This window comes from Mixophyes fleayi, chromosome 4 (genome assembly GCF_038048845.1).
Source record: "Mixophyes fleayi isolate aMixFle1 chromosome 4, aMixFle1.hap1, whole genome shotgun sequence".
In the NCBI taxonomy this organism is placed as follows: domain Eukaryota; kingdom Metazoa; phylum Chordata; class Amphibia; order Anura; family Limnodynastidae; genus Mixophyes; species Mixophyes fleayi.
In genome coordinates, this window is record NC_134405.1 from 4,463,984 (window position 1) to 4,481,627 (window position 17,644).

The 17,644-nt window shown below is 42.0% G+C and overlaps 1 protein-coding gene across 3 annotated transcripts in view; it reads right to left on the reverse strand.

The window, feature by feature from the left end:
- Positions 1-17,644, reverse strand: part of LOC142150966 (beta-1,3-galactosyltransferase 5-like) — an 82,669-nt gene that overhangs the window by 19,144 nt on the left and 45,881 nt on the right. For 2 of the 3 annotated variants that reach the window (XM_075206175.1, XM_075206176.1), the window contains exon 3: positions 11,303-15,036. In XM_075206175.1, the coding sequence (XP_075062276.1) occupies positions 14,600-15,036 (437 nt within the window). In that variant the 3' untranslated portion in view covers positions 11,303-14,599. Of the gene's footprint in view, positions 1-11,302; positions 15,037-17,644 lie in introns of those variants that run through there. The other variant, XR_012691115.1, reaches the window with a different exon arrangement.

A 17,644-nucleotide genomic window follows, 5' to 3' on the forward strand; every position in this document is an offset into this window, starting at 1 on the left:
AGGCGTCACATCGACGAGTGCGCTCTGCTCACTTGGATACATAACAGAAACGAGCTTTCACAGCAACATTGGGTTGCAACTTTAGTATTTAAGGTGAGTTAGAAAGTGCGCAGGTAAAAGATCTCATGGTGCCCAGGATTATTGCTGCGTAGCTGGACCCTAATTCTAAGTACGACCCCCTGTGGGTCAGATCCATGTGGTGGACACTCATGCTATCTCTGGAGAGACAAGAACTACACAAGAAATGTGTATAATGTTTCTATGCAGAGATGGTCCTCCGCGGTCAGTGATATTTATGGCGCGTATTTGAATAAAGGAATAATCTTTGTACAGGGGTTACTGGATCTGTTAGTTCCAGGTTGTGTTCATTGTGGATACTCTGGTTCTATGTTATAAAACTGGTTCTGCCAGTTGATCTTATCAGCATTAATACAATAACAGACACTGATTAAATACACTCATTATTTACACAAAATGTGTGGGAAACCCTCAGCACTTAATCAGTAATCAATCAGGAAATGATCTGTGGTGCAAATTAGGCAATAAAAGTAAAAATATGTTAGTGCCAAGTTATTACAATTTTGCACTATTTTAGTAATTAACTTACAAAGAGTTTAACAGCAATAGAGAGGGTGCAATAATCCATAAATTATTTAATAATAATGAAAAATAACATTTGTCCCAGGTAACGTCCTGTGCAGATCCCTTTGTTATTTTAATCACCATTCAGTGAATATATACACTAAAGATGACATTTAAGTCGGACCAGTGAATGACTTACCTATAATTCTGATAATGGTAGGTATATCCTCCTGAAACATACATTAAATACATTTATTTGCACTGGAAATACAGTCTGTGGACTTGATTCATGTTTCGGACATAAGTCCATTTTAGCATGACGTATCATGCGTGAAATGGCTCTAAGCGCACCGGTACGGGACTCACTCCAAAGAACGCAATTACATACAATTCATGTCCGAATGCTAAACACACGACTGCATATGAGTTGCAGGGTGGAACAGGGAAGTCAGGGTGCGGGCTACCTTAGCCCAGGTACGGTAAGGGCATTCCCACGCAGGTGCGGCTGATTCAAGTCCTGCCATGCACAGAAGTTCGATTCTATTCAGACATAAGTGTCACACTCTGGCCCCGCATACGGGTACCAGCGTCTGTACCTTCTTCTCGCAGGCGGTGATACCGGCATATCATGGCATCAGTTCCATTACGGGCACCATCCTGCGGTCAGACCTGCGCATGTGAAGAACCGCAGTCCTCCTTTTGAAACCTCCACTCTTCCCTCAATGGCCGTAGGATCATGGAGCGCTATGTAACCACCTGTCTTCACCTGTCTGGCGCCTGTTCTTCAAGCTCACTTCCTGCAGCAGTAGAATCTGGCTCCTGCTTCCTCCCTGACCTGCTTCCGTTGTGTCAGCCTGCTCTTATCTCTGTGGCCAGCATTGAACTACCGCTGTTCCAGTATCTCTGCTACTACCTCCTGAGTTACTACATTGTGTCAGCTTCAGTTCTCTCTCAGCTGCCTCTCTGAGCTACCGCTGTTTCTGTTACTCCTCAGCTGTTGTCCTGAGTTACGACCGTTGTGTCAGCCTGCTCGCCTCTCTGTGGCCATCTTTGAATTACCGCTGTTCCAGTATCTCTACGGCTACCTCTGGAGTTACCTGTATTGTGTCAGCCTCGGTTCTCTCTCCGCTGCCTCTCTGAGCTACCGCTGTTCCTGTGACTCCTCAGCTGTTGTCCTGAGTTACGACCGTTGTGTCAGCCTGCTCGCCTCTCTGTGGCCAGCATTGAATTACCGCTGTTCCAGTATCTCTACGGCTACCTCTGGAGTTACCTGTATTGTGTCAGCCTCGGTTCTCTCTCCGCTGCCTCTCTGAGCTACCGCTGTTCCTGTGACTCCTCAGCTGTTGTCCTGAGTTACGACCGTTGTGTCAGCCTGCTCGCCTCTCTGTGGCCAGCATTGAATTACCGCTGTTCCAGTATCTCTACGGCTACCTCTGGAGTTACCTGTATTGTGTCAGCCTCGGTTCTCTCTCCGCTGCCTCTCTGAGCTACCGCTGTTCCTGTGACTCCTCAGCTGTTGTCCTGAGTTACCACTGTTGTGTCAGCCTGCTCTCATCTCCGCGGCCAGCATTGAACTACTGCTGTTCCAGTATCTCTACTGCTACCTCTTGAGTTACTTATATTGTGTTACCCTCGGTTCTCCCTTTGCTGCCTCTCTGAGTTACCGCTGTTCCAGTATCTCCACTGCTACCTCCGGAGTTATCTATATTGTGTCAGCCTCGGTTCTCTCTCCGCTGCCTCGATGAGCTACCGCTGTCCCTGTGACTCCTCAGCTGTTGTCCTGAGTTACCACTGTTGTGTCAACCTGCTCTCCTCTCCGTGGCCAGCATTGAACTACCGCTGTTCCAGTATCTCTACTACTAACTCCTGATTTACTATATTGTGTCAGTCTCGGTTCTCTCTACGCTGCCCCTCTGTGCTACTGCTGTTCCTGTGACTCCTCAGCTGTTGTCCTGGGTTACCACTATCGCATCAGCCTGCTCTCCTCTCCCTGGTCGGCATTGAACTACCGCTGTTCCAGTAACTCCATTGCTCCTCCTGACTTACCTCCTCGTGTTGGTGTCCATCTCCCATCATCTTCTGGCTCCTCCATACCTCTCTGCTGTATACTCTCTCACGGGGGCCGCGACGTGGGGTTTCCTGGTGAATACCACCTACCCATCAGACTCCACACTCATGAGTGAGCCTTGTCATATCCAGTAGAGTCTGGGGATCAACAGCTCGGCCAAGACAACCGTGGCAATAAGGTTTGCACCCGCTCCAGCGCAGGTATACCTGACGGATGATAGCAGTGACCAAACACAGCATTCACTCTCACAGACTAATAGGATGATTGACAAGTCACCTGACACCACTCCTTTCACCAAATAACACTATAAGATCATAGCAAGGGTCACCAGTGTTCCATTTAATTTCAAAACACACCACAAAAAATAACATAACTGCCAACTGTATACTGAAAAGAGGTAGGTAAATTGTTCACATATGCATCTGTAAGGGTAAAATTGTATGATTATTGATTAAATATTTATCATGTGCTAAGCTTTAGAAAATAATATGTTATAGCCTTAAAAGAAATTACCAGATATTTTACTCAGAAGGAGAAGAGCAAAAGATTGAAACCTTGAAACAATGTTACAACAAGATGTTCTCAGAGAACATGAACAGCCCAAGGATGCGCAGCTGAACGTTCTATGTAAAGTAACACCAAGGGGTAAATGTATCAAGCTGAGTGTTTTCCGGCGGGTTTGAAAAACCAATCAGATTCTAGCTATCATTTATTTAGTACTTTCTACAAAATGACAGCTAGAATCTGATTGGTTGCTATAGGCAACAACTCCACTTTTCAAACCCATCTGAAAACTCTCAGCTTGCTACATTTAGCCCCAAGACTGGTGGCAGAAACGTCTCAGTATCAACAAAACAAATTGATTTTATTTTATTTATGCATTGCATACATTGGCCTGTGCGAATGTTTTCAATTGTTTTCTGACTTTTTTAAAGCATTTGCAGTTGCATTATCGGTGAGCCCCGATACCCCAACATTTCTGGGGGCTCATGTCCAGGATGCCCCAATATCTCCACACCTGATGCCAGACTCTGCCGATGTCCAGAGAACTAAATTCATACATAAAGTACTCAAGAGAGCAGGATTTCCCCCAGAAGGGACATAAGACTTGACAAATAGTCTCGGTTTTATTTGAATAATAAAGAATGGATACAAAGGCTTGGCTATGAAGATCAGGTCAATACGTTGAAATGCCAAATGCATGAGAAGCTGAATGATATAATGAATCAAGTAGGTTGTGTACTATAAATATATGTTTGATGCTGCACAACTGCAAGAGTGAAATGTGCCCCCCCTTATTCTGTGTAAAATATTTCAGTTTGTTGAGATAAGAAGGGGCTATGAGCAGCTGGGAAACTGCAAATCAGACTCCCCCTATCTGTACAGTGTGACGGAAATTTGGAGAAGGATTCTGTTTTTGTTATCTGACAATGTATGCAACATTGATAAAAGGTTCTTCAAGTATGCTTCAATAATTAAAGAGTAACTAAAATGTGTCCGGAGGGGTGAGTGGTAATAATATATTGAAGCTGACTTGTATTTAGTTTAATGCTGGGACTTGTAGTTCCACAGCAGTAGGCTGGATATCAGTTAATTTTTCTTCCTGTATGGGATTTTTGTCTCCGTCTTACTGCGTGTGAGGGAGATCCGTGTTTGTCTGTCTTGACCGTTTTAAAAGATACATGTTTCAAGGTTGAAAAAGTTGTACATTTATAAATGTAATGCATGCATTGCATAATTGTAAGCTTTTGAAGAGATGCAAAAGAAGTTTTAAAATATTTGGTCCATCACTGTACGAATCAGTGGATGGACAAGAATGTAAATAATGTACAGATTGTGTCAGAAGAAAAAAACTGACCTCCAGCTGGCTGGGGTCCAACGAGCTGTTTCTGTAGTTGAACAAAATAATTTTGTCTGTGAATTTGAGGAAAAATAGCTTTCACTTAAGTTAAAAGAGAAAGGTGGTAGTGAGCTTTTGCATGTAGATATTACAAGTGGTTTTTATCTGTGTGAAAATGGCGCTGATGAATGTTCTCAGAAATCCGGGGGGTTGTTATGCCCATAAAGAAATGTTACAAGATAAAATGCTGTCTGTGAGTGAGACTTGATTAAGTGAATATATTTGCACTTTCGACATGGAAATCACAGAATCTGGAAATATGTGTGAATATTTGGTGATGGGGGATTCTGTTGAGAAAATACTGAGTGATTTGCAGATACAACGCGAGGTGTCTAACGAGAGTACTCTGTTTTATTAGAGAAGCAGTGTTGCTTTCAAAATGGCTGAACGCCTAGAACCTTTAGAGAGGGCTGTTTGTTATTGAATGTTTGTAAACCTGAAAAACACATTAGAGTCATTCAAGGGGGCTGTACTAGGTGATGATGAGAAAGGAGTGGCTTTAAACACTCGCCCAGGTCACGTCACTTTGACACTCCCTGTTTGTGAGATTAGGGACTGCCCCTATGAGGAAATCATATTTTCATGGCATGGAGCGCACAGCGTCACAGTAAAGCTACAAAGAGAAACACGTAAACTAGTGTCTTATTAGCAGCTGTTCACTGCACAAAAATGTTTACTGGTTAGCTGATAATGGTGTACTGATATTGACAAGCATGTTACATGCAACACACACTGATTGGGATATGTGAATTAATGACAATTACTGTAATCTCTAATGAATAAATGTTAATCACTATGCAAAAGTATTTTCTGTTCACAGAAGGGCTCCAGCTACAGAGAAATACCCTTTTGGCAATCCAAATTGAATTTATCCAACTTCCAATGAATAGAAGTTTGCAATATGTTTTGGTCCACAGCTACAACAAACATAAGTATAAACTAGTGAAGGATTTAAATAACGTAGACTCTGCTGATCAATGACTACTGTGTTTTAGAAAAAGATATTAGACTTTATGGACTATTCGCCTAGAAAATGCATGAACTAGGTGTTTTTTCTGTATGTCGTAGAAGGTCAGAAGGTATGTTTTTAAAGAGAAAAGGAGAAATGGACTAACATAGTTGAATATGAAATAGTGTTTGGGTTTTTTGTTTTTTTTAACAAAATGTTATATCAGATGGTTTGAAAGAAAGTAATGCAATATAATGTCAAATTATGGTAGATAACAAAAAGTTTTTATTTTTATCCTCATAATAGCTTTGAGTCAATCAATGTTGTAAACTCATTCACTGAACTTATTTACTGTGCTATAACCGTTGTATACTGTAAATACTTCTTTGTATCTTGGGTATGGTAATGCACTGATGGGAATTCAATGTTTGTACATAAATGGAATGACTTAATACTTTATGAGCTATTATCTGTGCTCCTCCGTTAGCACTTCTGGATGATAGCAAGCCATTTACACTTTCCTCTGAGCAGAACCAAATGTTTAACCAATTTTAAGCTGAAGTAACTTCAGCGCCAGCACTAGCTTTGCCAGATTAGGACAAGCCTTTCACATTATTTTGTCATGAAGTCAGTACACAAGCACAAGGAGTACTAACACAGATAACTATTACTAGATGCACAGTCATCAATCCAGCAACCCTGCTCCCCATTGATGATTCAAAAGAGGGGAGTAAGGGGAGTCACAAAGGAGATGAATCATCAGACAGGGGATATGAGGACCTGAGTGAAGCATCAGACAGGGGATATGAGGACTTGAGTGAAGCTTCTGAAAAAGAAACTGAAGAAATGCACAACAAAAAACTTTTTTTATGGTCATGATTGTATTGAACTCATGCAATTAGAGGCTTTGGGCCTAACAAATATACATGATACACCACTCCCTGATGCTGACATAGATCTATATGTAGATGGCTCACACTACTACATAAACGGCACACCATATACAGGCTGTGCTGTTACTACACAGACACACATATTGATTCAGCAATCACTCCCAAGCCATATGTCAGCACAGGAAGCGGAGTTTACAGCAATGACATTGGCCTGTTTATATGCTGAAGGACAAAAAGTCAACATTTACACACACTCACGCTATATGATTCTGTTGGGCACAGCACACAGAACAGGCTGTTATTTTCCACACCAACTACGGCATGTACATGGTGATTTGTTTAACTATGTTGCCTTACTACACAACAACTAACTGTAATACATGGTCAAGTGTTCTCTTCCATTCCAGACACTAATTTTGATACAGGTACCGACAGACTGCAATCTGGGGACTGGGTGGTCATATAAAAACACGTCAGGAGAAGTCTTGAACCCAGATACAAGGGTCCTTATCAAGTCCTGTTGACGACTCCCATGGCAGTGAAAGTACAGGACAAAGACACCTGGATTCACACATCACACTGCAAAGTCTCCAAATCAGGGGAGTCTTGTTCTGATAAATAGAAATGTACTGTCTTATGGTATTGATATGTCTTGCCAGAATAGTTGTGACTGAAGTAGGGATCAAGGCCTCCCTAACCCAGTGTGATACAGGCAGATAAGTGACAAATTTTCTATGTCACTGTGAGAAACAGATGGGAAGGAGTGCTCAACAATTTGCACTCATAGTAGAGTAAACTCTGAAAATGCCTTTGTGAGGATACATAACCTCATTGGCAAAGTTGTCAGTAGTGATTCATTTTGGATATTGGGAATATTGGCATTTGTAGCAAAGGGTTTGGCAATGCTGTTGATCGTACATGTGGTAGTGAAAATTGTTATATGGCTGATTAATAAATTACCGACACTTGATTGTTGTTTCTGCAGGAAAAATAATGAGCTTCACGAACCAGTGATGATCACAGAAATTTCTACAAGTTTAATGTCTGAGGCAAACAGTGAACATTATGTACAATGGTCAGCAATCAAACCAAAAAACTGCACAGTCTGCAACAAGAGATTGACAGTGACCATCGAGAAACCAGAAAGAAAATTGATATCCTTTTTGTGATAGGATTGATAGGAATCCTAGGGCAGGCGTGGACCCCAGGTCAGATACTAAGTTAAGAAAACCTATGAGCGGAATGAGCAGACAACTGTGGGATTGAAAAATGGATTGACACGTCATTAGTGGGACATATTTGTTAATGGATCTTATTCCACGAAGAAAGCAATGAATATCTTTATTTTCACTCTGCAATTAAGGGTTAAGCTAAGAAGGTCCCTCTCTCAATTCTTAGGGCTAGATTCACTAAGCTGCGGGTTTGAAAAAGTGGGGATGTTGCCTATAGCAACCAATCAGATTCTACCTGCCATTTTGTAGAAGGTACTAAATAAATGAAAGCTAGAATCTGATTGGTTGCTATAGGCAACATCTCCACTTTTTCAAACCCGCAGCTTAGTAAATCTAGCCCTTAGTCTGTCAGCTCACTTTAAAGTGCCCCCCCCATCTCCCGCAGTGCAGCAAGGCTTTGCCAAAATGCAAATTGCATCTTGTATCTGTATTTTCTTCTATCTCTACATGAGGATATATAATAACAAACTGTGTACTACATAAGTGCCTCCGATACAGAATCGCTATGATGTTACACCAGAGGTACCAGACAGCTCTGTGCATCTGATCCTAGGACTGTGGGTAGTTCTACATGTTACCTATCACTGGTTTAAACAGTTTCCTTTTCTTGGATTTTCAGCTTCCAGATTCTCTCGCTCAGGTGCACCAATCAGGGGCAACAGAAAACAGTAAGACCTCTTTACACAGATTAATAAATGAATATAAAATATATCAGATCTAATGCTGCATGTCACTGCCATCACTTTTCATTGCGCTTTTATCCTAATATATATATATATATATATATCTCATTTGTACGCAGGTAATGTGAATGGATGGCTAGGACCAGAAATAAGGATTCCAATGTTCAGTTATTCTGGGTGTACAATCTCGGCTGGATTCATTAAGGCTTGCAAAACAAACTTAAATTGTTTGTAATTTTAGAAACGCAGCTAAATCGGACATACGCACGTCCACACTCAACAAGGAGCTGGTGATGAATACGGGTCTAGGTCCGCTCTGCTTTAACATTAATACACTGCAGGATACGTCCAATACATTACTGAAATATCAAGTCCCAGTAGAACACAAAGGGAAAGAAAACAAAATCAGTTCATGTAACCTGTTAATAATATCATCATTAACGGCCAAACATAAAAAAACAATAGCCCCCCCCACCCCCCTGTAAAATACATTTATTAGGATCTTCTCCACGACCTTAGTCATGACCGTGAGCTCCATCCTGGAGAAACTAGCAGCCCGCATTGTTGCAAGTGAATAAGAATTTTCAACATTCTACTTGCTGATTGGTTTGCAGGACACTTAAGGGCGTAGGTATGTGAGTCGCGGTTTCCTACAAGACCGTATGTAACATGGCGGATACACGCTTGCCCATAATGGAATACCTGCATATCTCCTTCAACCACAATAGTGAGCCTACCAACTCAATTAGAGGCGTTCCCAGCGCAACAACTAGAGGGAATACACCCCTGAAGACAAGCGACAGAGCTGAAGAGGAGGATTGTGCTTCGCCATCTTGTGATCCTGTATCCAGTTTGGTATTTTGCTGTATAGATTTTATTGGACATTTCAAGCATGTTGCATTGTGATGAAGAGATGCCTGGGGCCAGGCAAGTGTCTGCTAAACGTCGCCAGAGAGGTTGAGGTGCTGGTGCAGCTCGTGGTGGGTACTCGGCAGCTATACACCACTGCAGAGCACCACATCTAAGAGGATATAACCCAGCAGCTCAATGCTGTGGCTCCTGTTCACCAAATGTTTACCTAATATTATGTGCTCAAAATACATTATAAAAATGACCACCTTCTTGCAATTTTGTAAAACACATAAGCAAGACATGTGAAGTTTTAGCAAACAAAAACCATGTATAAAAGCTAAAATTGTTTATAATTGTGACCTCTTTTATTTGTGTTAATATGTTTATAGCTGTGCAGCTGTCTGTAATTATTGTGTGTCCTTTAGCTCAAAAATATTGAGCTATGAACCTACTTTACAAAGGGTTGTACATTGTACATGGCCCCATAGTTACATTACCCCCTTAAGAGCAGCGTTAACAGCGTCGCCTATGTCAGTGACATCATCCAGTCCCGCTGGCGTATTCTGTCTTCGGGATTGCTTCAAGTCGCTTCACAGAAGAGTCGGGATGGATCCTCGTCGGGGAAGCAGCCGCCTGGACTCAAAATGTTGGGATAAGTCTTGTCGTGCAATCAGCACCGTTATTCCGTACCCCACCCAGTTCAGATTGGCAAAAGAGAATCCACTGAATCCGCTAGAATTGCGACACTGGGACACGAGTGGTCAGATTCACCAAGACTTACCTGGTGAAGCAATAAGATTATTTGTTTTTATTGAGAAATAATGAGTATTAATAATAATGTATTTTGCATGTTTTAGTTGTCTAATTGTCTATAGGGTTCACGTTTGTTGAAACCATACAAATATTCAGGTTGTTGTTAGTTTCAGATATTAGAGAGAATTATGGGACTTCACTATAAGTCTGTATTATACTCCATACACCTTGTCGTCATGGTCTTGGAAGAATAAAGGTGGGGTTGCTAAATGTGGCCCAATATTCCAACAAGATTGATCTCCTCACATTCAAATGTCCTTCTGTAAAACATCATGATGCCCATGTGGGGGCAGGACAGTGAGTGTCAGAGGGTGATAAAGGAAAAGAAACAAACATTTCAGGTGCAATGCGGAAAACAGTGGAATGAGGACACAGGTTCATGACTAAACTACAGATAGATAAAATCTACTACAGGGACAAACCTCCATGGTCCTCTCTTCTGAGCTTCCCGTCCATATTACAGCAATGAGATATAGATTATTTCCTATAGCATTATGATACACACGCATCTTTTTTATTCCATCCGCCATGGATATAAAGAGAGAGAAATGCCCACAATGCACAGCTGCACGGTCAGAATGCCACATTCTCCATTAAAGGTTTGGGCAGGTAGGTTCTGAGTAAATTTACTATTATGCAGGCGTTTCGGCGGTGGACAGGGGTCAACATGGGTACAGTGATTGGTCTGCGGCTCTCATCTGGAACCCAACTAAATTTGTAGACATGCATGTGGCCGTGTGGGTTTATGGAGCAAGTTGGCCATGTTGGCAGAGGAGATGAGTTAGGTGATGCCAGGGCGCTCCTACTGAAGATCGGAGCAGGCTCATCAGTTTTTCTACTTTTCCTGTGTGGAACACAAATAAGATTTCAGAGGTCACATTTTTAGAGGTGGTCCTTACCAAGCAGGTTTCCGCAAAGCAATTCTGTACTACCTCTGAGCTGGCGAACATCGAGTCTCATCATATACTTCTAATAGGTTAGATTTAGCATCTCCATGTTGCATTTTAAAGGGCTCTCAGAGCAATGTAATAAATACTTCACACACACAAAATTGCCTACACCATTGTAGGTGGTGAGAAGAGTGATGATAACCTCGTAGTTACTGTAATCTCACCTCATTCTCATCTTATCAAACGCAATGCCACCACCCAAGCTGTTTTCTCTCTTCAGGGTTGTAGTTCCTGGTATTGTCCACCAGGGGATGTCTCAGGAAACCCCACCAGACAAACTCTCTATACGTCACTTGTGATAACCCACTCACACTCTCCAATAACAGAGGCTGAGTCACTTGGTACGTTTAGTAAAAGGTTGTGTAATATATGGGCACTGGTTATCTAGTTGGTGTTTAATCTTTAATAAGGGTGAAAAGGTGAAGATTAATGTAACCGCACAATGAAGAAAATGCAGAGACAATAATACAATGTATTGGTAGATGAAGATTAACTGAACAATGGCATACAGCAATAACATGCAAGAAGAGAAAATATATGATAATATCTGATAACAATGAATTTACCCGTATCTAATAACAGTGTAATGGATGAACATTAGTACAATTGACAGGTTGACAGTTAGAATACCTTTAAATAACTGTACAGGAGAATTAGCTATACACTGAGCATCTAAATTGAGGCTGAGTACCAGCACCATGGGAAAAGTTACACTTTATGCTAAGATTATGTGCTAATGTGGGTTATAAAAGAGCTGTCACCCTTATTTACACTATCACCCTTACACTGTCACCCTTACTTACACTATCACCCTTACACTGTCACCCTTACTTACACTATCACCCTTACTTACACTGTCACCCTTACTTACACTATCACCCTTACTTACACTGTCACCCTTACTTACACTATCACCCTTACTTACACTGTCACCCTTACTTACACTGTCACCCTTACTTGCACTGCCACTCTTACTTACAATGTCACCCTTACTTAGACTGCCACTCTTACTTACACTGCCACTCTAACACTGTCACCCTTACTTAAACCGCCACACTTACACTGTGACCCTTACTTACACTGTTGCTCTTACTTACACTGTCACACTTACTTACACTGTCACTCTTACACTGTCACACTTACTTACACTGTTACTCTTACTTACATTGTCACACTTACTTACACTGTCACTCTTACTTACAATGTCACCCTTACATACACTGTCACTCTTACTTACACTGTCACTCTTACACTGTCACCATTACTTATACTATCGCTCTCACCTACAAGGAACTCTCCCACTCCACTGCCCCTTAAATTTTCATCCTCCATCCTTCTTCTCCTCCTCCCTCTTTCCTGTTTGCGCTCCTCTCGCACTTGATCCCCCCACTGACTCCTCTCATGGCTGCTGACTGTTTCCCCTCCCTTTAGTGTGTGTTTAGCTCTTATGAGCAGGGCCCTCTTCCTTTCTGTCTCAATTCCATTTTGTCTTCTACTTGCTATGTTTGGAGCTATTAGTGTCTTGGTTTTACTCGTCTACTTCTGTACTAATGTACCCTGTATGGTCCACTGTTTGTATTGTACTTTGTATTTTGTATTTTGCACAGCACTGTGGAAACCTGGGGATGCCATATAAATTAAAAATAATAATACTTACACTTACACTTACACACCCTGAAATATATGGAACCGTATACACGTGACATAAATGAAATGGAAAACTTTACATGCGCTAAGTGCACGCTATGGACCATACACAGGGCCCTGAATCTAAAGAAGATGAGATAACAAAATATGATGTTGGCAACTTTCCCAATAATGATGAAGAAGACAACTCTCACTCTTATAAAGAAGACAATGATATAGCTCAGATGTGGCCGACCTGTGGCTCTTTGAGCTTTGAAATGTGGCTCCTTGCCAGGAGCATCACCCAACCACAGTGCTCCAGGTGCCGTCAGGCACAAATTGGGGAATATTTGGCTGCTCGACCATGAGCAGCCGCATCATGCGACCTAACCTGCATAACGCATGGAGGCAATGTTGTCAGAGAAGTCACTCACATCAGTCTGTGGCCCATTTGGAGTTTACAGTCTAAATTCCCTAACACACGCATGCATGGACGCACAAACACACCTCCAAGAAACCAGAGGAAACCCACACAAACACAGGGAGAGCATGTAAGCTCCACACACAGATAAGACCATGGTTGGGAATTGAAGTGATGACCCCAGTGCTGTGAGGCAGAAGTGCTGACCACTAAGCCACCATGCTGCCCAATCAAATGCTCTATCTGTCAAATATGCAGCTTTCTCTGTAAGACTTGCAGCTGTGTCTAAGGGATGTGCAGCCCATCTCATATCTTACAGTCTCTTCATGCTCATCGATAATCCCTGTGTCTGTGCTGCTTCTGCAGCACTTGTCCCCCCTGTACTCACTCTCATGGGGATCTGCTGCCTCTCTAGCAAAGCTCAGTGGTTGCTCTGTATTCTGTATTTCTGCAGCTCCTCTGGGTATGGTGATCGTCCCAGCGATGGCCATTCCTACTTCCTATCCAGCCACTTCTCCTCCTTCTACTATCTCTTAGGCACCAAGCTCCTCTCCTTTGGTGGGCTCTTATGTCCTGTAATTTTTGGGACGCAAGGAATGATTAGACTCTATGGCCAAAGTCTCCTCCTCCTCCCCTCCTATCCTGGGTCCCTTGAGTTACTCTATAAAGTGGTAGATTATAGTAATTAATAGTTTTGTGATTGTGCATTGCTTTATTTACACTTTCTCTAGTCCCAGCACTGAGGGGCAAGGTGGACTGATGGGCTGGAGGGTATTTGCCCCCCCGAGCCAATCCCATACTGGGCTACCTTGGGCTGGGTCACTGGGCCACCTGTATTTTATTCCTTTAAAATGTTCTTAAGAGGCTACTGAGTCGAGTGTTGCCCCCCGGGCTAAAATCTGCCAGCCCACCCCTGCTGGCACTATTCGTACACTTGGAACAGTTTGGTGACAAGAACTACCAGGTAAGAGAGGCCGATGGAGATGATGGTGGTTAAATTGGCCACTTTGGATAATGGTGGTTACATTGGTATAGTCTGCATTGTATTGGTGCCTCCTGGAAGGTAGCTGCCCATATGTGCCGAATTCTGTGTGAAATTGTGTTGCGCATGCTCTGAAAAGCACCATACGCAAGAGAACGTAAGTGCATTCATCTTCAAACACAAAGAGCACTTCTGGCAGCCAATGATTTCATGGACAGAATGTGATTTTCAGCCATGTAATTTGCACCAGCTACTGGCCAGGTGTAAGTGCCGAGTGATAGTGACAGGCGTGTATGCATGCCACAACATGTGTTTGCAATCAGTAACTGTAAAAAGTAATTGTATATACAGTATGCATTGAGAACATCTCGATAAATGTGACAATAATCTATTTTTTTTCTGTGAGTCCTGCTGTGACTTTATATTGCTCTTATGTATTGTTGTATTGTTCTTATGTTGCAATTTGTTGTGTGTATCTCAATGCAGCAAGTGCCGTAAAGGCAGAGCGCACCTAGACTCGTATTCAAGAGACGTTTCTTCAGATCTGCTTGCTATTGACTACGCATATGAGAACAGTCTAAATGGCAATAAAATTATGAAAGGAAAGACCCCGTTCTAAGCGTCATGGAGATTTCTCATGAATGTCTTCTAACACTTTGCAGTCTGTACCTCCTTCCAAAACTGTACTAACTGTTCCTTCTCTACCCCATGTACAACCAAGGCTTGCTGATATAGGCAAGAATCAAACTTCAGTCCATACACGTAAAATCGAGCATCATGTTTGCAGGTTAAATTGGCTGCCAGGGCCAAAAAGCCAAAATATACATCGTCCAATGGAAAAACAGGGATCTTCTGGGATATCTCATAGAGACGCTTCACTAACATCCCAGGAAAGACAAAGCCTCCACCTGATAGGAATGTGGGAAAAATGTTGGATGGGAAGAGAGCTTCAGAAATCTGATACTTAGAGTGACGCATGACAGGGGAATGAGGCCGTAAATATCCGTGAAGCACCGATGGGCTGGAGGCATGTTGCTTAATGAATTCAACCAATGCATGAGGATTGACATACTCATCGTCATCACCTGGAATTACAACCGGGAGAAATATTAGAGGAAACGGAACACAGGTCAAAATGTTTGGTTATTTATTATAATTGGATGCTTTTACTCCATTACCATGCAAAATGACAGACTCAGTGTAGTGAAAAGGGAGGAATTACAGTTATAAGGATTAACCCATAACATAACTGTGGTGAATAAAGTATAATCATAAGGGACTGAATTGTAAATACTGTATATCAAAATAATCCTTTTAGTAAGCTAGAGGGTGATGCAAATGACTTCAAAGCAAAGCCTGCACTCACAGGGTTAATGACCCAACTCAATGAGTAAAATGTGAGGCCAGAACTACTAATATTATGATGGACAGCCAATACGTCAAATAAAGCTGTCTGTCATGTAGGGAATGAGAGGAAATGAGTATCATGTATTATGTTAGCTAAACTAATACACTTGACCTATTTCTGTTTGGTATCTGTAATTTGGTAAATTTGTATTGGATTTATTATTGCTAAAATTGGGTCTGTGTGGCACCCCCAGGAAAGATATGTTACATTTTACCATTAGGTATTAAACAGGGAAGATATAAATTGTGGTTGTAAAATTATGTCACAGGCCTCCCCTGGAGACCAACCCCTGTAGGAGGGGAGAGGTGGAAAAAGGGTCTTCAAAAGATAAAACCACTTACAAGATATTGCCAGACTTTTTGGGAAATCAATCAACATTGATAAGCTGTCCATTTTCAAAGCTAATTTCCCTTGGTGTAGATTATACAACTGGATGGTAATTTATGTTCTGAAATTTTATTCTTTTATTTTACATGTTTTGCTTACATTGTCATATTTTATTAATTGTTTTAATAACCTGTAAGTAATATGGATAATCAATGCAAACAAATGGAAGTTGAATAAACTGGTTATAATACAGTATGATGCATATGGGTTAATAATTTTGCTTACAAAATATATCGACAAATTAAATATTTTCTTCGTATTTTCCATTATTACACAAGGTGTATGAAGAAATATGTCCTATGTTATTCTACCATGAAACTCATTTAACAAAATGTGCCCCCAGAATGGTAAAAAGTGAAGTTGTGGTAAACTTGTCTACTCCAGATAAAGATGTGCTAAGGTCTATTTGGCTGCAGGCCTGTAACTATGTTGATGTTGAAGGGTCCTGTCAAATGTGGTGATATTATAAGCTATCAGTCTTAAAATTATGCTTTTATCTACATATTATTTTGTGGTTTTAAACTATAAAAGATATGCATAGTTATAAATTGTTCATTTATTATTTAATGGTCTGTACCGTTCGTACAAAATAAACCAGCATTTACTGAAAAGACTGACTACGTCCTTGTATTTTACTTCTCCATAAATGTAAGTTTTTTTTTGTATTGTAATGCCCCCTAGTGGCGTTTTAGTAAACCACGCACCCCAGTGACTACAGCAGTGGTCATCTGGGGGGCGAGTTAGGTGTTTGTAAAAAGTGACTCAAGCCTGTTGTTGTTGTGATAACCCAGCTAGTGGTAGTCAGTTTTCCAGCCGTAGAAAACCCGACAGTGCTTACCCCGGCAAGAGGAAACAGAATAGCTGCTCGCCGACTGACTGCAATTACTGACAGCTTACAAGGATGACTTTTCTCAATTCATTACTATACCATGTACCTTGTACAGGCGTTGCCTCCTTAAATTATTACCTGAACAAGTCGTATCACATTAAGTCTCTTCAATATGATGTCAGCCACCGCTGCCGGCTTCTTCAGGGGGCACAATTGAGAAAAGTCATCCTTGTAAACTGTCAGTCATTTCAGTCAGTCGGCGACCAGCTATTCTGTTTCCTCCAGCCAGGGTAAGCACTGTTGAGTTTTCCACGGCCGGAAAATGGTACCCAACTCAACCCAGCACAGTCTGTGAGGGACTGAGTGAGAAGGAGAAGGGCTGTCAGCAAGCAGGGATTGTAAAAGATTTACACAGAGAAAAAGTGTGGGAAAGAGAGATACAGATAGAGAAAGAGACAGAGGAGAGATTATGTGAAAGCTGGGGACCTGGGACAGTGGGGTGGAGGTCCCAGGCTCCCCTGGCATTGCCCAGGAGCGGGTGAGTGACAGCTGTTACCTAGAGACAAACACTACTGTCCCCTAAGCAAGAGTAGGGATGCCCATAAGGGTAAGTGCCCCAAAAGAGAAAGGGGGGTCGCTGCATGCAGTAGTGTGGCTGCATATACAGAGAGGAGGAGTCCCCAATACCAGAGAGGGGGAGAACCCCATATCACTAAGGAGAACCCCAGGAGAAAGAAGGAGGCATTTTGCATGGAAGAGAGAGGGTTGTTGCAAGAGGCAGTGTAGCTGAAGTGTGAGAGCCGAGGGGCTAAGAGTACACAGAGTAAAGTGTCAGAGCCAATGGGTTGTGAGAACACCGTGAAGTGTCAGGGCCCAAGGGAGAAATCATCCCAACAGAGGAGGGGTGAGCTGCAGTGAAGTATGGAGTACTGGAGTGTAGGAGACATGTGAACTATGTTATATAACATCTAGATAACATTAAGAACTGTGCAGGAGGAGTAAGGAGCTGTATATATTTCTGTATTGCTGCACCTATTATGATTATCGTGCTGGAGGAAGAGGAGTGTAA